We start from the raw sequence: 24,076 nt of genomic DNA, 5'->3' as shown, positions 1-24,076 counted from the left end.
AATTCTTTGACAGAAAAACGTAGATCTTTTGTCAAAAGAGTTCAAATTTGGCAATTTATTTGAGTATATTTTTATTTTTACTTTATTTTCATAAATAAAGTATTTTATTTTATATTACCAAAAAAATAAATGACAAAAAACATAAAAGAGCTTAATTTTTTTGTATTGAATTAAAAATATAGTATTTTTATCAGTCTCAATGAAAGTCTTCCATGAAACAAATAACTTTTCGAATATTTTTTTGAAATCTCAACACAAATGAATAAGAATATGGATGTCTGGATATTCAGTACAGGGGTTATGACCTGTCATAGACTGGTTGGGTGATCACTTGTGTTACACACATGTAACATTCACCAATTCTACCCATGATTGACGACCACACTACTCAAATTTTTGGAACTTCTATATATATTGTTCAAGAACATTAAGATATATTGATCAAATTCGTTGTACAGTATATGCGATACTTTTAAGAGCATGAAAAATGTTTTTCATTTTTTAAAGCTCTTAATTTGAACAGCTTTTCCTATCCACAACATTTTGAGTGTTTCCATATACTTATGTGATACATGTATTAAATACAAAATACAATACTAAACTCACTCTGTCAAAACGTTGTGAACTAATTAATTTTCGCTTGAAAATCATCTCATTTAATCTCAATTCTGACAGCTAAAATATAATTTATTTTTGTTTTAGCTTAACAAAATACATGAAAGTACGCGAATGAGTTAGAATTCACGAAACAGCCTGAGGATTATATTCATATAGATCAAATAACTGTTTGCTCATTTCGAAAGCAGATCCTAATGTTTGAAGTAGAAAAAAAGAAGAAATAAAATCTTGTCGAATAAATATAACTTATATTATCTTTTGATTCGGCATTAACTTTGTGAAATGACATGATTATTTTATTAAAATTAAACACTTGAATAATCCACTATATCGAATTTTATTTTTATTTACGACTAGTTTCGAAAACGACAATTGTTTTCATCTTCTGGTACAAATTAAAACTAACGAACAAAAATATATTTAGGTGTATATATAGGTTAATAAATATAGGTAGGGGGGTTAAGGAACAACATTTTTGTAAAAGGAAACATTGATAATAATGGTGACGTATTTTGAAACAGTATATTATCAATTATTGTTTTATCTGAATTTAAATTTTTATGTATTTCTAAATTTTCTAAATTATTCATGACTTGACCTTTATTTGTAACAGAGTGTAATAATTTAAGTGTATGAGAGTCAAATGAGTGGTTAGTTTCCATGATATGATTTGCAAATTCCGAAAAATAATTACTTGATAGTCTACGACGATGTTCTCTAATTCTAATTCTTAGACTTCTCGCAGTTTGACCAATAATTATATTATATATTAGTTTTAATTTGAACCAGATGATGAAAACAATTGTCGTTTTCCAAACTAGTCGTAAATAAAAATAAAACTCGATCAAGTGGATTATTCAAGTGTTTAATTTCAATAAAATAAAACTAATGCCTAGATTTACATCAGAACGTATAAAATAACCAAAAAATGGCACGACAACATTTTGAGTGTGTCTAAATACTTGTTCACAAATCTGGAATATCTCCAATTAGGGGTTATTTTTTCATACAAAACATAACTCCTAATTGGTGATACCCAGATTTATGAATAAGTATTTGGACACACTCAAAATGTTGTTACTAAATTAACTGGTAAAATTATAAGCTTAAATAAAATATAAATATATTTTCTAGCGTTACTCATGTAAGAGTGTGTAATTATAATCCTGGATACGGACCTCACATTCGGAATTTAAATACAAATGAAAAAAAAAATTCTCAATTAAAAGTTTCTTTTATCTCACCATAGATGTTTCTAGTGAAATTTTAGTGATACAAGCACTATGTTTCGAATTTAAACAATATATGTACATAGAATTTCAAAGAATTTGAATAGTGTGGTGACAATTATGGGTTGAATTTGAGAATGTTAAACGTGTGTAAAGTGATCAATTAAACCAACCTCTGACGTGGTAAGCCCCGTAAATGGCTACAATTCCATATTCTTCTTCATCCTTGTTGAGATTTCAAAAAATTATATAAATAATAAATCCTATAATTAGAGATAATCATAGACTTGTGAACAAGTATTTGGACACACTCAAAATGTTTTAAAATACAGGTTGATAATGCCCTCCCCAAAGCGAAATATCTATCACAAAAATTCTGTCAATCTTTTTCATCTTTGTTAAGATGTCAAAAAATGGTATGAAAAATAAATCCTATAATTGTACATAATCCACACTTGTAAACAAGTATTTGGACACACTCAAAACGTCTCCTTATTTACATTTATATGAAGGTATAATATAATTTCATCATGGACGTTCATCCTTCAAATATTATTCACTCCAAACTAACTTCAAGGGGTTTGTTAATAACCACAATACGTGTTGAATAGTTGATTGCAAAAGTTTTTCAACTTCCTTCACTAAGACATATTTTAAGTGAACAGTTTTTGATGATTATCTTACCCAAAGTTTACGAGTTTCTACGAAATATTTTTCTGTTCATTAAACAACATTTTCATCAAATTTTATCTTCAAAATTCGTTAAAACTTTTTAAAAAATCCTATAAAAGGCATACTTTCCTTAGTTTTACGTGTAAAAAAATAATAAGTCGTGATTTACAAATTCCTTGATTATGTTAAGAAGTAAATTCAACATAAACATTTTTATAACAAAAAAACTACTAATAAAAATACTAGTAAAACAAAAACTTAATGGGATTCGCAAAGTAATAATTTTAAAAATAAAATAAAATGAAAAAAATTACTACATCTTTAAAACTATACGTTACATCCTAAATTCAAAATAATAAGCTAAAATTTACTACACTTTTTGTAAGTCTATTCCACAGTTTACGATAATTTTTTGGGGTGGTACAAGTAACACATTTTTTAAATGTGTTATTGTTGACCAATGTATACTTACTGTTCTGAAACGGACTTCCCAAAGAGTAAATATTAAACAAAGTTGTGACAGTCAAACAACTTTATGATAAAACAACCCTTACAAATGCATTTCAAAATTACTCTCACATAACACAAGAAAGCACCTCACAGCAAAGCCCGAAAATCGCAATTAACACACTTTATGGTAACGTAAATAGCACTACAAAATCCATAACATAGAAACTTATAACGCACCTCTTTTATTCATAAGTACTCTCATTATTTTGTAAAACCTTATTTATAACTTAATTATCATTTCAAGTGAGAAGATCTGAAACAAATAGCATCATTCGTATTTGATTGCATAACAAACTTTCTTAAATTATAATTTTTAAATAAATTTTGAAAAAGGTGCCATTGGCATGGGAAAACTCATATGTAGAGGACTTATAATTGTTATTTTTGTATTTGTAATTATACGTATGATGAACTAAATAAATAAATGATAGAAATCTATGAAAACATTTGCGGGCTGTCGATAATGCTACAAAATTAATGCCGAATCAATTAATATTATGGCTAAAGATATATTTTTTTAAGTACCTAATAACTTTTTCCTTACCGCAAGTACGACAAGACCATTGCCCATAGCACCAAATATGATCAGCACAGAGTAGAGACAGATCAGCAGCCAGAAAGCTGGTCCGTCCAGGTTTCTGTTGCTGGTAAACTTCTCGATGAGAGAGTTCTCCACGTCCCTGGAGGCGTTGAGGATCCATGTCAAATTTTCATCCAGTCCTGACAGGTTCTGGGGAAGACTGTCAAAGTCAAACTCGAACTTCATCATCCCCTGCGCATGGATTGGGATCTTCATCTAAGAAAAAGAGAAAGAAATACATTTTTCATTTGCATTTTTTATCAGTAGGATAGACAAAAAAATGTCACATTAACCTTTTTTTATCTGTAACTAAATAATATTTATTAATGTTTTACTTAATAAATACCACTTTCTATTAAAATCTACTGTTTCACATATTTCGATACATTTCGCATCATTCTCAAACACCGTATTTACTAAGTACGTTTACTTATTAATTAAAAATGTAAATAACATTAATTAAAAATGGATAGATTTTACCACGAAGTGACATATTACTACGCAGCAATCAAAATTAAATATTTAATCCTCTTTTTTTTTAATACTGAACTGTTGAGGAAAACGAAATTTTGTCACATTTTAAAAAATAATTAAAAATCTTTAAATATGTATATTTATGTAAATATATTCTGTCCGCCTCCGTAGTGTAATGGTCAGCACGCTCGGCTACCGTTCTGGAGGACCCGGGTTCGATTCCCAGGGGGGGTAAAATAAATATGAGTGATTTTTTCACTGTTATATTTATTCAATATTACCATGGACTGGTACCTGAAGCGGAGGGCTGATCACCTTTCCTTCATGTGTAAACGATCAAGATAACACTGCGTTTATATGACGCAGTGCCGTGTGCACCATTGGGGTGCGGATAAGGATTTTAATAATAATATTAATATATGTATCAAAAATGATAAAATTCGTGGTAAAATTTTATTTTCCTCAACAATGAAGTACTTAAAAAAGAGAACTACATATAACCTTTTTAGTGGTTTATAAGTAGTTTATTAAAATCAGAATATTATTTAATGGTGTATTTTGAAACTCATATGAATGCAAATTTGCAGGACAATAATAAATAACTCATCTTTTATTGCTGTAACAGTCAACAGATGACGCTGCCATTGCGTTTAAAAAACTGTGCTACATTTTTCTACTTGTTAAAGGTTAAAACACTTGTCGCATGCGCGTATTCGATTACAACGTTGTTTTAAAAACTTCAAAACATTCGTTGTATAAGCTAATAAGATTTTAGTATTAAACAAATAAATATTTAATTTTTTTCTTACAGATTATACTTTTTATTTTATTCCCATTTTTAACAAATTTTATTTTATTAAATTAAATACAGTAGTAAAATATTTGTGTAAATTTAGAACCCTTTTCTATCAGGTAAACCGTAAATCATTGGGCAATGCCATATTTCTCTCTAAAAGTTATAATATGTATCCATTCAGAGGATTATATAATAAGAGCAATTTGTTTTAATAGTAGGAAAAAGGAACTCGTAAATTTTAAAGAGAATTCCCTAGCGCTAAAACATGACCCAATTTCCAGTCAAATAGTATTTTACGAGAGTCGTAACAAGAATAATGTTAAATAAATAAATTAAAGCTTTACTACTTTTTATCTGTTTATATATTTTTATATATTTGCGAATTTCTTATGTTTTTTAGAAACTCGCTATCAGAGTGATTGAAGTTTTTTTTTGTGTTTAAAATATTTCCATATTAAAATGTTTTTCATTAATTGATTCGGCAGTCACTTTACGATAGTATCTATCCATTTTTGCATTAATATAAGTTGGTCTTGGTAAATACCAATATTTCTTAAAATCTATTGTCACACGTGTTTAGATGCATTTTACTTCATGTTTAAACTACGTATGCAAAACAAAAATGATGCAGAATGCATCGAAACACGTATCACAATAGATTCGAATTAATAGTGGTATTTATCAAGTAAAAGTTTAATTACAATGTATTCCAGAACTTTATGTCAGTAGATCTTTAATATTTATAAATAAATAATGTTTGTTTGTTTAAAATCTGAAATCTCCTTAAGTTATGCACAGATTTTTTTGAAACTTTGACATAACTTTGTATTTGAAAACGTGCGTGTTTTTATAATGTAGTGAATAAAAAATTCACGTCTTTACTTTTTACAGGATGGATATCATTGACTGTTTCGATGAATACTTCTGTGAAGAAATGAATTCATTGAAAAAACTCAATTTCACTCGTCAATATTTTTTTCCTTCTTATCCATTTAATTTTATTTAACGTTTCCTTACTCTGTATCTTTCAAAAAATATTTTACTTCACTTTTTAGGTTTTTTTTCTGGTTTAAAATTATAACAGTTACCTTCATACCACGACGTAAATTTATTGTTGATGTTTTTTTTGTAATTTATAATTTCACTTAAATTTTACTAAAATTTAGCATAAAAACTATTCATATTAATTTTATGCGAATGTTATTTTTGCACAAAATAAGTTTTAATTAAGCATTTTTGCTAATTTTATCTTAATAAATAAATAAAACTTTTAGTACGTTCCACTCCTGTTTTATATTGAGGTTAATCCTGTAACATCAGAATTAATTTCTCTTGGGGGAGTGAAGCACTTGATGTGTGAATATGTCTACTTGAATTATTTGAATGTTACGAGTCATTTATTCCGTACGGTATTTTGGGTAACACATTTATGGAGTATATTCTTTAAAATATATTTAAAACTTAGCAAAAAAATATATGTTTCCCATTCTAAAAATGTTTATTTAAAAATAATAAATCCTTTACAAAAATTATGGATAATTTTCATTCAGTTTCAGATGAATTTTATTCGATATTTTTGTAAAGATTAATTATTTTAAAATAAACTTTATATTTTCAAAAACACCATGTTACATTTTGTTAACAACTCCTTATAAAGGGTCCGCCAAATAACTTTTTTTTTTTTAAAACAGGGCGCAAAACATCGAGTGTAGCTTCGGCTGTGTGGCACGTAGCGCCGTCCTGTTGAAACCAAATGTTGCCAATATCCTCTTCTTCAATTTTTGTGAACAAAAATCCGTTCAACATGGCCCGATAACGATCGCCATTGACTGTAACGGCCACTCCTTGCTCATTTTCAAAGAAAAATGGCCCAATTATGCCTCTGGACCAAAATCCGCACCAAACAGTGACTCGTTTTGGGTGTACCGGCTTTTCAATGTATGCGTGCGGGTTTTCTGTGCCCCAAATACGACAATTTTGCTTGTTTACATACCCGCCAAGATCAAAATGAGCTTCATCCGAAAAGATGATTTTTTTGGCAAAATCGGCATCTTCTGTAAGTCGATCGCAGGCCCACTCAGCGAAGCGAAAACGCATTGGATGGTCAGTTGGCTTCAATTCCTGAACCAATTGGACTTTGTATGGCGTCATACCAAGGTCTTTATGCAAAATTCGTCTCAATGATGTCTCCGAAATGTTCAATTGTTGAGAACGACGGTGAATTGATGTTGATGGCGCTTCACGCACACTTTCTGCCACAACATCGATATTCTCGGGTGTACGCACTGTTTTTGGCTTTTCACGCTTTGGTTTATCGATGAGGATGCCAGTTTCTTTCACTTTTTTCACAAGATAACGAACATACGGAGCTGACGGTGCTTCTCTTCTTCCAAAAACCGTACGCAATTTTCGCACACATTCTGCAACATTACCATGATTTTCAAAGTAATGTCGCAATATTTCCCAGCGTTGTTCAAGCGTATACACAACCATATTCGCTTAGCGGAAAGATAAAACTAATTATCTGTCAAATCAGACATGAGCTAAGTGTTACCATTCACGAAAAAAGCACTAGTTGAAAAAAAAAACTTTAGATGGCGGACCCTATAGAATTATATTGAAATACTTGTTTTTGTTTCATTATTTTAACACGGTTAGCTTTATTCGTGTATTTAAATATTTTATTTGTATAAAGCACAATAAGCTTAAACTAATACGTTTGTATTTTTTACTATTTATCATTATGAACAGTACCTACCTAATGATAGTAAAAAAAATCTCATATAAAAATGGTTTCAGCAAGTCAGAATGTAAAATTCAAACGAGTGGCGATTGAATTTATTTCAACGTAGATTTTAAACTCGAGAAATACAAATAACATATTTATTGCTTTGGCATTGTCATTATCTGTTATTTTTAACTTCAAAATTTGTTATTAAATATCACCATTTATTAACATTAATTGTCACACGTGTTTTGATGCCACACTATTATCAAATACCGTGTGTGAAGTTCGGCTTAAATTTGAGGGTTGCGCCCTTAGGTCGTTGAAGGATGTGTTAAGGGTAAAGGTTGTTTCTTGTTTTATATCAAAAGGAAACAAAGACAAGAAATGTTAAGCTAAATTTATTATCACATTGTAAATTATCCATTTTTAAATGTTTATATTTACAAAATGTTCAACTTTATAATTTTATTTAATATTTATGATTTTCGGGATTCCAATTTAAATTTTAAGAATAAATTTTAACAGTCATATTATTACCATATATTCAGAAAAATGAGAATAAACAAAGTAAAGCAAGATAAATACTGAGTTCACAGTCAACAATTGGATTTTTAATTTTTATAAAAAAATATGTTTAAAATGTTAAATATTTAAAATTTGTTTTAGATACTAAGAAAATAATTCGTTTATATAAAGTGAGTAGAGATATATAGGTTTAAGAACATTTAGCATAAAACATTAAAAATATAAAAGGACTTTTAACAGGTCGTTTTAGTGCTCCTATTTTAATTCTTTACTTCATCGTTTAATGTTAACTTTTAAAGTAATCTATATTTAAAAAAATGTAAATGTTCGTTAATTCAAAATCTTAAACATCGTTATAAACAACCTGTTACTTGTATTTTTTTTTGTTTAATATTTTTTTTTTCAATATCAACTGCAATGGCAGCGCTTTCTGTTAAATGTAAATGAAACACATGTATACAAAAAATTGATATGGTGGAAATCGTGCTAGTTGACATCTATTAAAATATTGTTGGCCCATAATTAGGCATTGCGGAATTATAAATTTAGAAAAGGTGTGTTTTCTCGTTTCTTTCTTTTTCATTTTATTAGACCAAGCTACAGCAATTCGTGGCGGGGTAGTTTTAAATATTTTTTCAACTCAGATTATTTTAACCATAAAACAAGAAAAAAAAAATACAGAAAATAACTGTATTGCCAATCAATAAGGCTATTTTCTCTCTTTGAACCTGAATTCAAGAACTATTTTGATCACAAATAACTCGACCGTAAAAGGAGTTAGAAAAACACTTCGCAATCGTTTTTTGGATTAGTAAATATGTTTTCTGTTTAAAAAAATAAACAAAATTTCAAATTTCAAAATCAATATTTTTATGATGTTTATCTTATAATGGAACAAATATTTATGTGGAACACGAGAAAGATAACACATTCAAAAAGATAAACTAGAAGTTTCGTATTTACTATAAGTGTGGTTGTCAATATTACACTATATAAAGTGATCACTCAACTAGTCTATGACAAGTCATAATCCCTGTAAATATGCAGATTTTTTAATATTTTTATTCATTCAATATGGTAACGAGAGCTTTTTTAAAATAATTTAATTAAATTTTCAGTCATTTATGATTTACAATTTTGAAATTAAATTACGCAGTTCTCCCCATTAAAGATACTAATTTATTGTACTTGGAGAGGGACTTGCAGTTATCATTTATTGTTTATATTTATATTCTTCTTCATCTATGATGAACTGTTAAAATATAAACTTTTCCATTTAAAGTTGTTATTTTTCAAAAATATTCATCCTCTCTACTACACCCCTGACCAGAACAATGATAAAAGATTGATAAAAGAACAAGGTATGTTCCGAAATCTGTTACATGTAATCCCTTGTTAACAATGTCCGTGAGAATATACAGGGTGGCACAAAATTAATCACCCTATTGGGAAATGTTATAATTTTTGCAAATGACGTCGCACGTCAATCGTATTTTATAATTATAAATTAATTAGCTTTTGTATTTAAACAGATTGATGAAACGGTCGCAAATATGTATTTATACTGGTGGCAGCCCTTGAACATCATATTTTTATTTATTTATTTATTTAAACTTCATGTACAAAAAAAAAGTACATTGGCGGGCTTATTAATCAATATCTTCCAACCAACCAAAAACAGACTAGTGATATTGATCAAAACGATATTTTCACTTTTAAAAAAAACGTTTATGTCCAAATAATGATTTCCACCATTAAAATTTTTTTTTTGTTCGGTAAAAAAAAAGAACTTATTCAAAAATAAATTTGGATGAATAATTTTGTGCCAACTCAAATTTGTTTACATACTGCAGCAAATTTTAAATTTGATTGATATACGACGCTTTTTGCAATTGTAACATTTTCCGATAGAGTGATCAATTTTTCGTATGTAACCACTCACGTTTTATAAAATACGTTCTTGTTGTAGAAGTAATTTCAATACATAATTTAGGTACAATAATATTTTAAAGCTGTGGAATTCGCCTTAAAGTACGCAAGTTGTTTTTAATGTTAAGTTACGTTAAAATTTCGACAAATTTACAAAATTTAAAAAAGTTGTTATATATACTACAACTATTTTGTTCACAAATACCAAATATGATTGACGCACGACACCATTTGCAAAAATTATAACATTTTCCGAGAGGGTGATTAATTTTGCGCCATGCTGTACGTTCATATTTACCGGATATTTTATTATATGAACCGGATTATCCATTCAATACCGCACCCAGTTGAAATAGGGAGAAATTGAAGAAAGCACAAGATGTTCAAGGGCTTTCCAAAATCTTCGTCCTTCCAAAAAATATTCGTAAGGATCTGTTTTTGTAGGGTAAGACCCATTTCTTTTGTTAGCATAAGTATAACGCCCTTTTTCTAAGCAAGTGCTCGAAATATTTTACAAAAATCTGTATATTTTATTTTTTCGCCCGGAAAAATGAGGGTGTTATATGAATATAATAAGGACGGAAAGTGAAATAATGTAACTTTTCAAGATGTTTCAGGTGTCCTAACAGAGAAGAAGCATCTTTTTTACGAGGGTAATATGGGGGTCTTGGTATTTATAGGCCTTTTATTAAGTCTATATTATTTATTGATTCGGCATTAACCTTGTGGAATGACATGTTGATTATTTTATTAAAATTAAACACTTGAATATACCACTTTAATGACTTTTATTTATATTTACTACAAGTTTCGAATACTAACAGATGTTTTCATCTTCTGGTATAAATTTAAACTGGTTCGATTTGTACCAGAAGATGAAAACATCTGTAAGTTTTCGAAACTAGTAGTATAATTAAATAAAACTCATTAAAGTGGTATATTCAAGTGTTTAATTTTAATAAAATAATCAAGTCTATTACATCTCAACTTACAAAAAGTATATCTTTTCTATTCACAACATTTTCCGGGTTTCGTCGTTACCGACATCATCAGACCAGTCTGATGATGTCGGTAACGACGAAACCCGGTCGCTGGTCAAATAAAAATAAAGTGAAAAAGGTAAAAATATTGGTTTTAATCTAATTATATACCTTATAAAAGTGTTTCGACCTATGAATCCATAGCTTCAAATAGTATTTCAGAAATAATTATGTATATATGTAGGATAAATTTATAATTCGATGTTTGACGATGATGTTAAATGCATCAAAACACGTGTCGTATAGATTTTAATAAATAGTGGTATTTACACTAAAAATTAAAAAAATACCTCGGTGTTAGATATTTCTTCCATACAGACGTAATTTCTTTCTACAATAAAAAGGGCAATTTATTCATTTCCAAAGAAAATGACGTAAATTAATCTTAGCGACTTTTCACGAGATAAAATTATTCTCAACGATTTAAGCTTTAAGTTTTAATGTGACTGTACGTTTTATAATGACCCTCAGCTTGGCTTCGGTTTGTTTGGTCACCCTCTTCTGGAGTGTTTTTGAGAGTTCCTTTGAGAGTTCATTTGAGAGTTCATTGAAGTGATTATTTGAAAATGTTCCCTCAAGTCTGAAAACTTGCGAATTACGAACTAACTATTCCAGCCTCGATTCTAAAATTAGACATTCAACATTGGAAACTAACATCTTACAGCAAAACAAATTTGCTGCCTTAAGGAAGATAATCACTTCTTACATAATATACGTGTACACGGTGGGGCATAATACAGGTTTCTTACTTCAAATTGGACTTTTAACAAATCAAATTGGACGCCTTATAAATCAAATTGGTCGTTTAATAAATCAAATTGGACGATTTACAAAACGAATATTTATATTAAATAGAATTTTTTATTTATATATTTTTTATTTCTCACCAAAGATGAAGAAGAATATGGAAGTCTGGGTTTGACGGGACTGACGACCGTCATAGGCTGGAATATAGTACATTTTCTGGACATTCCGAAAACATGCACAACTGAAAATTGACGATTTTTTATTTATGACGTTCTCAAAAGGAGTGAGCGATATGTACTGTGTCATGAGATTGATCTAGAAGTTTGAGTATTTGAGGAATTTGAGTCGTGTAGTTCAATCATTTTTAAAATGGTGAATTTTGCACGTGTGTTAAGTGATCACTTAACCAGCATATGATACTTTATAAGCCCTGTAAATATCCAAAATAACATTTTTTCTTCATCTAATGTTGAGATATCGACGTTATTTCACGGATTTAATTGTTCTTGGTGATTTCTCATGATATACTCTATTTTCCATAAACTCGACCGAAAATTGGAGTTCATTGGATGACACATTTATGGTTGTTGGATGATATTATATAGATCTAAATAAATAAACAAGAAAAAATAATACTGTTACAATAAATAAAATATGTATTTATTGTAACAGTATTATTTATTAACATTTACAGTAACGTCCGTTTTTTTTTTACATTTAAATAGTGATTCAAGTATATTTTTACCTTAAATGAATAAAATAAATAAGAAAATCATATATGCTCTGAATCTTTAAGTCAAATCTGTTTTATAAAATATATTCAAAAAAACATTTAGAATAAGAATTTATATTTGAAAAAAAACGGATTTTACAAAAAAAGTTTAAAAAGAAAATCTGGGTTATTTGTACCGTGCGAAATTTATTTCTACAATTCTTGTATTTTCCTTCTTCCAATAATAATTTCTTTCGACATATTTCAATTAATTTCTTTCATTCCTTCTATTGTGAATTTGAAGGTATTTGTGAAACGTCACATTCCAGAATTCAACAATTTCAATTCAGGACAATAAGTACCTACGTTAAATGGTGTCTGTATTTCTAAAATGCTACAAGTCATTGTTTTATAATTAAGTTTAGGTATGCAGGTTTGCTTTACGATTTTAAATTAAATACTTGCATGTATTAAGCAAAACTTTTTGTTTTGTTTTGAAATGGCCTATATATGTATATATATATATATATATATATACATATATATATATATATATATATATTATATATATATATATATATATATATATATATATATATATATATATATATATATATATATATTTATAAATATATATATTTATATATATATATATATATATATATATATATATATATATATATATATATATATATAATATATATATATATATATATATATATATATATATATATATATATATATATATATATATATATATATATATATATATATATATATATATATATATATATATATATATATATATATATATATATATATATATATATATATAAATATATATATTTATATATATATATATATATATATATATATATATATATATATATATATATATATATATATATATATATATATATATATATATATATATATATATATATGTATATGTATATATATATATATATATATATATATATATATATATATATATATATATATATATATATATATATATATATATATATAAAATAGTAAAAAGCTCCTACAAAGAGACATGAAAAAAAAACTCTTCTGTATTTTCATAGAAATGACTTGCAACATTTTTGAAAATATTATTGAAATATATTAACGTACAAGCGAATATAAACGTGTATGTTATTCTGCATAAATTATTAACATTCTTTGCGTGGGATAAAATTATATCATATTATCATAATAACGAAAATTGAATGTGGGCTTAAGAAAATACATTTAATATCATGCCCGCAAATGTGAAATATGTTAATATAATTTAACGAAATGTATTATGTTACTATATTACATTTCGGAATTTCATAATATTGTAATATATATTTTTTTTAAATATTAAAAACCGTTGAGGTAATGATAATTGAGCTTTCTTTAAAACCCTATACTGCTTTCTTAATGCCTTAATGCCTTTTTATTGAGTTTATCTATTTGACTGTATATGTATATATTTTCTATTTTATAGAAATTTATAATTTTTTTTATTAGTCTTTTTTTTTAATTTCATTAAAGAATACTAAATAATAATAATAATAATAATAATAGCAGTAAAAAAAATAATGAAATAAGTTAAAGGAAAAACATTTTATTTTTGATCTAAGTTTTGCTTGGTAAATACCACTATATATTAAAAAATCTATTGTGACACGTGTATCAATACATTCCGCATCAGTTATAAAAATTGATAGATATTACCACAAAGTAACTACCGAGTCAATTAATGAAAAACATTTCATTGACAGCGCAGTGAAAGTACTGGGATTCTATACGGATGTTCACCGTATTATTAATTATTTTAAATTGTATAAAAACAGACATTGGCGACCGAATTGTATAATTAAAATAACGACCTTTATGAAAGGATTTGTTTTCTTATTCGATTTTTCGATTCGATTCGATCAGTGGAAAAAATTGTTTAATATTGCTAATTTCTAGCTACTAACATATCGTAGTCGTACAGGAGAAAGTGACCAACCCACAAAACGTGAAATGTTCAGGAGTGCCATTTAAGTCACTTTTGCTTGGCAAGAAAATAAACATCAATGCAGTTAGTCATTTTTAACAAGTCAATATACTATACCTCCAAGTTTAAAATCCTTTGGGATTTTTTCAAGGCAATATTAAGCTAGTATGATATCATATAGTCAATGATCACATTTTTGTACAAAATTTACTTGGTCACTTTCTTCTGTATACGATACGACTTACACTTCTGTATTCTGACTACTTATTGACTATCGGGAAAATAAAATACGGGCGGCTAGATGCGTTTGAGATGTGGTGCTATAGGCGCAAAATGTAGATTCATATGTTGGAACATGTAGGGAGCAACGAGATTTTAAGCAGGGCTGGGGAGTCAATATACTTAATCAATAAAGTAACACAAAAGCGAGCCAAATGAAAAGACCATAATAAAAGACACATGGCTTACTTTTTACAATTGCGTAAGGTATGTGCAAAGGCGCGAACTACAGAAGATGACAACGCTTAACCTTAATGGACCAAATTATCTTTGACTTGCGTTGTTGCAAGAACGGCCAGTTAAAGAAAAAAAAGTGGAGTTCAAAGTTGGGTAGAAACTGAACATAAAAGTAGCAAGCCAATGATCACAAAGATTGTAACCCACAAAGAAGAAATTTGAGTGTTAATTTTTTTTCGTAGTCTCAAAATACAAATGAAGTAAGATTTTTTTTCGCTAATGGCACAAACTATAGAGGACAACCCACTTATCTTATATGGACCAAATTATCTCTGACATGCGTTGTAGCGAGTTCATCAAATTAAAGAGAAGAGAGAAAGATACAGTTGGGTCGAGACTGACCATGATAGAAACAAACCGATCATCAAAACTAAGGCAGAGAAGAAATGTGAACCAATAGTTACAACCGGGTTACGAAAAAGTAACAGTTACCAAATTAACAAAATTTTTAATGCGTCCAAAAACTTGTTCACAAATCTGGATTATCTCCAATTACAGGAGTTATTTATCATAACATTGTTATTGTTAAGAATTGATTAATATTACGCATGTGTAAAATAATCACTTTAAACCAGCCTATGATGGTCGTTACCCCTGTAAATGACCAGACTTACATATTCTTCTTCATCTTTGTTGAGATGTCAAAAAATAATACGATAAAGTCACCAAATTAATCCAATCTCTAAAACGAACAGTATTACGTTATTTGTCTCATTGTGATACATTTTATGATTCAACTAATTAAAACAAACTTTAGTTTTCGTCAATGTAATGGTGAGATCCGGATCTGAAAACCCATAAAATATCATGGAACAGTAAACAAACTCACCTCTCCAAATTCTGTTGCGAATTAACAGCACTGGAGATTAGAGACATTCGCTGAGGTACTTTAATTAACTAAAATAACGTGTTATATTATTTCAGCACATGGTGTTCAAAAACAAACGGTGTAATTAAAATCCGGCAATCAAGAAACCTCTTCCGTAATTTTCCCAAGTCAAGAAGAAAACTGGGAGAATTTAATAAGAAAACTATTTTTAAATAAAAAAAAACTGTTTTTCAATAAATAAATAAATTTGTTTTATACATTAATTTTATGAATTCTATTTAAAGTTATTTCATTAATTGATTCGCAGTCACGTTGTTGTAAAATCTATCTATTTAACACCATACGGTGTTTGAAAATGATGCGGAATGTATCGAAACACGTGTCACAGTGGATTTTAAGAAATAGTGGTATTTACTAAGTAAAACATCAATTAAAATGGAATAAAAGTACATATATACATGAAAAAAAAACATTTTATTCCTGAAAATTTTTTTTTTAAGAAAGCTTATATTTTCTTGGTAAAAATATATCTTGAATATTTTTTGGTGATACTTTGTGGCACATTTTATAAACTTACAACAAATAAAACTGTCACTCTGTTTTTAACCACATTGACTTTTGTTTTTTTTCCGATTGTGCATAGGGCACTGCATCATTTAAACGCAGTGTTATCATGATCGTCAACACATAAACGAAAGGTGATCAGCCCTCCACTTCAGGTAGCAGTCTAGGATAATATAGAATAAATATACTTACAAGTATATACTATAAGTGAAAAAAATCACTTATATTTATTTCACTCCCCATGGGAATCGAACCCGGGACCTTCAGAACGGTAGCCGAGAATTTTGACGATTACACTACAAAGGCAGACAAAACATGTTTTTTTCCACATTCAAGTATTTAATGCACTTGATCATGCCAAATTTTCCTTTGTCATCCTCATGAATTTATTTCGACAATAATAATTAAGTTTTTATTTTTGTATTCATTTTAAATCAAACGCAGATTTTTTTAGTCTAATAAGTTGTATTTTACTAACCAAAAACACCAAAAAAAAATTGTGACAATTGTTTCGCCTTGTTAGGGCATTATCAAATGAATTTCCTAACAAGACGAAACAATTGTCACAATTTAATTTTATATGTATTTTTGTTAGTAAAATACAATTTAGTAGACTCAATAAATCTGTGTTTGATTTAAAATTAACGCATAAATAAAAATTAACTTCTACAAATTAAACGTCAACTCAATAAATAATAATTGAGCGTCGATGTCAAATAGTAATATGTCATTTGTCCTTTGTAAATTTCTCGGAATCCGTAAGCTCTGTACCAGAAATAGAAATATTTTTCGGAGGGTTGTCACGTCTCTCATAAGTCTTTTAGGGGCCGTCACGAATGGGACGAATAAGCGAATAAGTGACTAACTAATAATTAAATAAATGGGAACTAGTAATTAGATTATTTGTTAGTATTAAGGCTCTCATTTACTCGATCCATTAAAGTTAATAGGAAATGACGACACGGGCTGTGTTTGCAATTTGTCGCCAGTGGCGGTTACTTCCCATTGTTTTTCTTGAATTTTTCCGTAAAAATACAACGTATTTCGGAAATTCTCATCACATTTTCAGTGTGTTTCTTCGATCACGACAAGAGGACCATTTCGTGAAAAATAAAACAAATCGATCGAAGTAAATAAGAAAAAGCTTCTTTACTTTTCTCAATAATTCGAACACCCAAGTGTTTTTTAATAACAACAAAAAATAACACATCTTGAGTGTGTCCAAATACTTGTTCACAAATCTGGATTATTATCTAAACAAAGATGAAGAAGAATATAGAAGTCTAGGCATTTTTTTTTTTTTTTAGATGGGAATTGCATTTATTATTTACCTTGCTTATTATGTACAAGGTTTATAGATCATTTAGTGGATTTTTGTTTCTTCTAGCTAATTAAATATGTTTTTATTTGAATCTGTGTTGGGAACAGGAGGGATCATCTAGTGTGGGTCAAATAGGAACTTCTCTGCATTTGCTCATTGCTGGGAGGAAACCACGTAAAACTCCTCAGGAGAAGGCGGACTGTTGACTGTCATCAGCAGACCTTCCGTTCCACTAGAAGAGGGTTCGGCATTTTGTGTCCTACTTTGGTTTATGTTACCAATGTCCTTCACTATTTTTATCATGTATGATACTACCTCTCGTGACAATTCCTTATGAACTATCACGGATTCGATGTTGGATAGATCCTCACCCAGGCTCCTGCAACGCGCCTCCAGCTGTTGTCTTTCAAAGCTGAAAAGGGGGCAAAGCATCAACAGGTGAGGGACATCTTGAGATGTCTCATCATCACACGTACAGCTGTCGATCTCGGAGATCTTGAAACGATGTAGGTAGCTCATGAACCCACCGTGACCCGTAAGGATTTGAGTGAGCTCAAAGCCAGGTTTCTGCAGTCTCTTGAAATCAAAGGCATGGAAAATGGTTGGTAAGAACATTTTGGTTACCTTTCCGGTGGTTTCGTTCAAATAACGATCGTTCCAGAGTTGGAGGGTCCTGCTTCTAATTTTCCTTTTGGCAAAACTTAGCGGGAAGTTGGCATAGTCAGGGGCAGTCTTCTTGAGTGTTGCCTCCCGGGCCTTTTCATCCGCCTTTTCGTTCCCTAGGATACCGCAGTGACCCCTTATCCAGCCGATATACACATTCTGGTGTCTGCATCTTAACTTTTGAATATCTGTTCTGATGTCCATGACAATAGGGTTGATCGAATTTCGGTCCGCTATTGCGTGGACGCCAGATTTACAGTCTGTCAGGATCGTTATCTGCTTCCATCTGTTGGGGGGTTTTTTCAAAACATAAAACAAGGCTTCTTTGATCGCATAAAGTTCCGCCTGGAACACAGAACAGAAGTCGTCGAGTTTCAACTTCCTCGAAGGCAGCTCTCTCACGCCATCGAAGGGTACAAAAGCTGCACCTACTTTGCCGTTCAAGAGACTACCATCGGTGAAGATCCTCAACTCTTCCTGCAATGTCCCAGGTAGAGTCTGGTCATCGTAGCCGTGATCTATGGAAAGTCGTTCAGCTGGATGAGGGAGGGAGAAGTAGTCTCCAACTCCCTGGTAGAATCTGTCTTCCGGCAGGTCCTGCAAGATAAGGCTTTTCTTGACTGCGTATGCCTCAGCAAGCTCTCTAATCCTCAGATCGAGTGGCATAAATCCACTTAAAACCTGAGCTGAAACAAGGGAGATTGTCCTGTATCCTTTGCATGACCTGATAGCAATATGTCTTTGCATGGAGTCCAGTTTCTTTCTGATGACTTTCTTGCGAACCGCTTCCACCCACACGCTTGAGGCATATGTTATCAGAGGTTCTACAGCGCCTATATATATTTGCTGCATAACTTCCGGTGACGCTCCCCATGTCGGTTTGGCGGCTCTCAAGAGTTTGTTCGTGATGCCAGCTGCTTTTTTGCAAACGTTGTCAACGTGTTTAGACCAATTTAGGTTGCGGTCTATGGTGAGGCCCAAAACCTTGAAATGGTCTACGAATTGCAACCGGACTCCGTTCATGTATATTTCCGGCTGGCGGTCCTTTCGTCTGGTAATAAACATCGCGTTCGTTTTATCTTCTGCAAAATGGAGTTTGGCCTTAATTCCCCATGTAGTGATGGTTTTCAGGGCGTTATCCGTCATTATCTCGAGATCCGTCGTGCTGTCGGCCACAGCCGTCAAGAGAAGGTCGTCCGCGAATGCCCTCAGTTCTACCCCCTGGCCCAAGTCTTTCTGGAGTACATCATCCAAGATGTAGTTCCAGAAGCTCGGTCCGCAGGAAGATCCCTGAACGCATCCTTTGGTCGTGACCTTCTCGAGAGTTGCATCAAAATGTGACAACACGACTTTCCTCTGTTGATGATAACTTTTCACCAGCAAGAACAAGTTCCTAGGACACTTTTTACTGCTAAGTTGGCACATTAAAAATGGCCACCAGGCATTATCGAAAGCTCCCCGTATGTCAAGCGAAATCGCGACGATCATTTTCTTGTCTTGCAGTGCCGTCCTGATTACCTTGACTGAGGCATTGAGAGCATCCTCTGTCGATTTTTGGGGTGTGAATCCATATTGTTTCGGACTTAACTTACCGTTACGATGAAAATGCCAGTTAATCCGATTGATCATCATCTTTTCGAGTACTTTTCCAAACACCGAAATGAGTCCGATCGGTCTGTAGGACTTAATATCTTGAAGGTCGTCCTTACCTGGTTTGGGTATGACTATGATCCTCGCTGTTTTCCATGGAATCGGGAAGTGGTTCAGTCTGAGACATGCGTTGTACATACCTAATACTAATGACCTGTCTGCGTTGAAGAAGTGAAGGCAGATGTCCGCGGTGAAGTGATCTTCGCCGGGCGCCTTCTCCGGATTGATGTTCAATAATATGTCCTCAATCTCCTCCACCGTAAATAACGGGTCGTTTTCTGTATAAGGTATGACTTCTGCAAACCGCCTGATTTTGATTTGTTCACGTGTTTCTGACTGTGTGTTGTCGTCCGGAAAAAATATCTCTAAGAGTCGCTGAGCACTTTCCGCAGCCGAAGCTAAGTACTGGCTGCCATCTTTTAGCGTCGCTAATGGAGTGGTCCGGTTTCGGTTGACCAGCACTCGGTGAATTGCAGACCAGGCGGTTTCTCTGTTTTGCGACGCGCAATAAATTTTCCATGACTCTGTTTTGGCTTTTTCGATAGCTATTTTGTAGGCATGTTTAGCCTCGAGATACTCTGGGAGCGTTTTCGTCTCTCTACGGAGTCTTCCCGAGTTCTGAAGCCTGTGCCTACATTTAGTAGCTTCTTTTTTGAGCTTGTCGAGTTCAGCATTCCACCATGGACAAGGTTTCCTTGAAGAGGGTTTCCTGATCGGTATACTAGCTTTACACGACTCGCTTACAATTTGCATAATTGTTTTAATGTTCTTCTCTAATTCAAGTGAGTTGCTTAATTCAAAGAAGGACTTTTCCGTTATATTTTTAACCCTTAATTTACTTTGGATTCTGTTTGAAAATTTGTCCCAGTTGGCTTTTTTTGTATTGTAGATTGCTGTCTGGTTTTCCGTGGGGTTTTGTATATTTGAAGAAATTTCAAAATAAATGGGGTTATGATCACTCAAATGGTTGTCATTGGATTCTACTCTCCAATTGTCGACTTTGTCTAATAGGCTTGAAGAGCAGAATGTTGTATCAATAACGCTTTTGAGGTAGCGTTGACCGCGATAGGTCTCGAAAGTTGGACGGTTACCTTGATTTAAGGTGTGCAGATTGAGTTCCGAAAGGAAATCTGCAACGTTTTCACCCCTTTTGTCCGTTCTAGCACTTCCCCACCACACATTTTTAGCATTAAGGTCACAGCCTATGAGTATTTGTACCTTTCCGAGGAGTTTTATTTTATCTAAATGTGGATTGACGTCCGCGTGTGGTTCCACGTACATGGATCCTATAATAATTGGGCCTGCGTCGGTGATTATGCTTACCAGTGTTGTATTGGAGTTACTATATTTACTCAATAGAATACCATTTAAGTGGGGTTTGCAGATTATTACTGCCGCTTTGCAGACATGCTCCGATGAAGTTACCGATTGAAAGATGGTAACCCCCGATGCATTTATTTTGCCTGTATTCCCTGTATAAGGTTCTTGAAGCAGCAGTATATCCGCTCCCCTTCTGTTGGCCAGTGCTTCTTCTTGTGCCGCTTTGCAGCGGCCCAAATTCCACTGTATAACCTTAGTCGCGCCTGAATTGTTTATTTGGATCCCGGTGGCATTCGGAGCAGCGGAATTAGCCATAATTAACTCGCTCCATCGTTCTCAGCATCATTTTTAGCCGGTAGGGGCAGTCCCTGTCGTTGGCCCTATGTTTAGAGGCCTCGGTCTTACCCTTGGCCATCTTAACGCAGTTCCAACAACGGTGTTCTTCTTTGGTCTCCTTTTTGGTGCAGGTGATTGACTTGTGATCTCCCGCACAGTGGAGGCAGCGGTCCTTCCCCTCCATGCATCTGGAAACAGAGTGTCCAAAACCCATGCATTTGAAACATTGCATGATGGGACAGCTATCTTCTACCTGTACCCTCTGGTACCCGATGCTGATACGACCCTGGCTAATTAAAACTTCTCTCACCTCACTTTTAACTAGAAGCACGGCGTTCCTCAGTCGTTCACTGTTCCGGTTTTTAAAGGTCCTCTGAAGTTTAATTGCTTCTTTGTCGTGTCCGACGGCTTCAAAAATAGAGTCATTCTGCTGGAGAATGTACTCTATGATTTCGTCGTCTTTCGTGTCCTTTTCTATGCCTTTAAGCACGACCGTGGGCATTAAACGCTTTCCCTCTTTCGCTACCAGGTTCCCCTTGGTCAGCCTGGGAAGGGCCGCCCTCATCGTGCTGGCATCGTTGGAGGTCGGGAGTTTTATGATGACCTTGTTGTCTCGGGCTGGTATTAAGGCGCTGACACCTACCTTCAAATCTGACGGTCTGACGTCCTGTCTCAACGTGGCCATGATGTCCGACGTCGTCTTGGTTTTGTCGGTAGCGCTTACGATGACTGCATGTGCTCCTCCTCCGGCAGCTGCAACAGATGCATAACTTATGTTACTTACCGGCTGATGGGAGGGAGTACTGGCGGAGGCGCTCTTCTGTATGAGAGCAATCTTCTCTTTCAGAAAGGCAGACTCTTGCAGCTGGGATTTCCTGGTCATCTCCGCAGCCAGGTCGATGATATCTGTAAACAGATTTAATAACCCTTCCCGGGACTCTGCAGTTATTTTGCCTTTAATATTTTCTACCATTCGCAGGCCAGTAGTTGACAAACTAATGACCCGCAGAGAAAGGTCATTAGTGGGCATACTCACCTTGTTCTCACTGGAAATGGGAGTTACCTCATCTTTACGGGATGCTGATGGGGCGATCTTCTGGGAGGTCCCAGAGCTTGATGGTGCAGGCTCTTTTGTCTCAGCTGGTTTCTGGGCTGTCTTTCCAGAGTTCGGATTCGAGCGATTGGGCCCCTTCGTTAGGGCAGATTTCTGGGATTTCCCATAACTGGAGGGAGTCGGGTCCTTAGCGATCTGCAGTTCTGGCTCAGTTGCTGCTTCTTTCTGGCTCTGGCGAGTTGTCTTCCTCTTCGTCGGTTGTACCATCTTGGGGTCCTCTTCTTTTTTAGGTGGCACTTTCGTGTTGCTCTTGGTCTTTATTTCCGGGCTGCTGATAGATCGGCTAGGAGGAGAGCGAGGAGTCAGAACTGACGTCTCGAACGGATTCTTTTTCGGCGTGGCCTCGGGCGATCGCTCCGGCGTCGACATCCCCGTCTGCTGATTACGCGGGGGAAGGGAGTGGGAAGGACGTCGGCGTCCCTCTCCAACTATAGCTGGAGGAGGAGTGTCTCCACCCTCACTCGGAAAAATTCCGGGTGAGGTGAAACAGCGCTCGACGAAAACCGCCCGACACCCGCGCTGATATAACCTGTTATAAAAAACAGGTCAAACAGCCGAGGTGGTCGACAGGAATGCGACCTTAGAGAGGGCTGTGATCCAACCTAAGCGAGAGTTGGTCGCGACAGGTCTAGAGAGGGGACTCGACACCTGCGCTCCAACCCGTTACCACCCTCGAGAATAGCCGAGAGGAAAATAAATCCCCCCCCACCAACCAAGGGCAGTCGCAAAAACAAGATGCTAGTCCGTGGAGGCAGTGCCTCACTACCGCCGACGAAGTATCCTGGATCTGATCCGATGACCTGTCCCCGGGAACCTCGCAGCAGCCGGACGACCTGGTACTAACCCGGGAGTAGAGTGGCTTGTGAGATTGGGTGGTAGCTCCCTCGCTCACGCACCCTCTGCCCGCAACCGATACAACGAACACCCACTGAGAAGGTGGGCCCTCCAGTCGGCGCCGATGCACGGCCGGAAAAAAGCTAGCTGGCCCTCAAGGCTCGCGGAGAGTCGCAGTACGACGGAAGAGTGCTCGAAGGCTGAGGGTGGGGGGAGGAGATGGTGTAGAGTCAAAGGACGTACCTCAAACAACCGGCGAATTGAACCGCACAGACGAGAGATCGCCTCGAACAAAATTCACACGTCCAGACCTCTTTCGCTGTAATACCCTACATATTACTCACTACCCGCGTATCGAAAACCGATAAAACGGTAT

At 33.3% G+C, this 24,076-nt stretch overlaps 1 protein-coding gene across 1 annotated transcript in view; it reads right to left on the bottom strand.

Moving 5' to 3' along the window:
• NPFR (Neuropeptide F receptor) overlaps positions 1–24,076 on the bottom strand; it is a 111,775-nt gene that overhangs the window by 18,742 nt on the left and 68,957 nt on the right. Inside the window, exon 2 of the mRNA XM_088258698.1 lies at positions 3,574–3,825. Coding sequence (XP_088114824.1) covers positions 3,574–3,825 — 252 coding nt within the window. The remainder of the gene's footprint in view (positions 1–3,573; positions 3,826–24,076) is intronic.

Source organism: Brachycentrus maculatus, unplaced genomic scaffold (genome assembly GCF_059751285.1).
Source record: "Brachycentrus maculatus isolate JH-2025_06_01 unplaced genomic scaffold, ASM5975128v1 h1tg000102l, whole genome shotgun sequence".
In the NCBI taxonomy this organism is placed as follows: domain Eukaryota; kingdom Metazoa; phylum Arthropoda; class Insecta; order Trichoptera; family Brachycentridae; genus Brachycentrus; species Brachycentrus maculatus.
The sequence above is the reverse complement of the archived record's forward strand: the minus strand, read 5'-3'. Positions and strand labels throughout refer to the sequence as shown.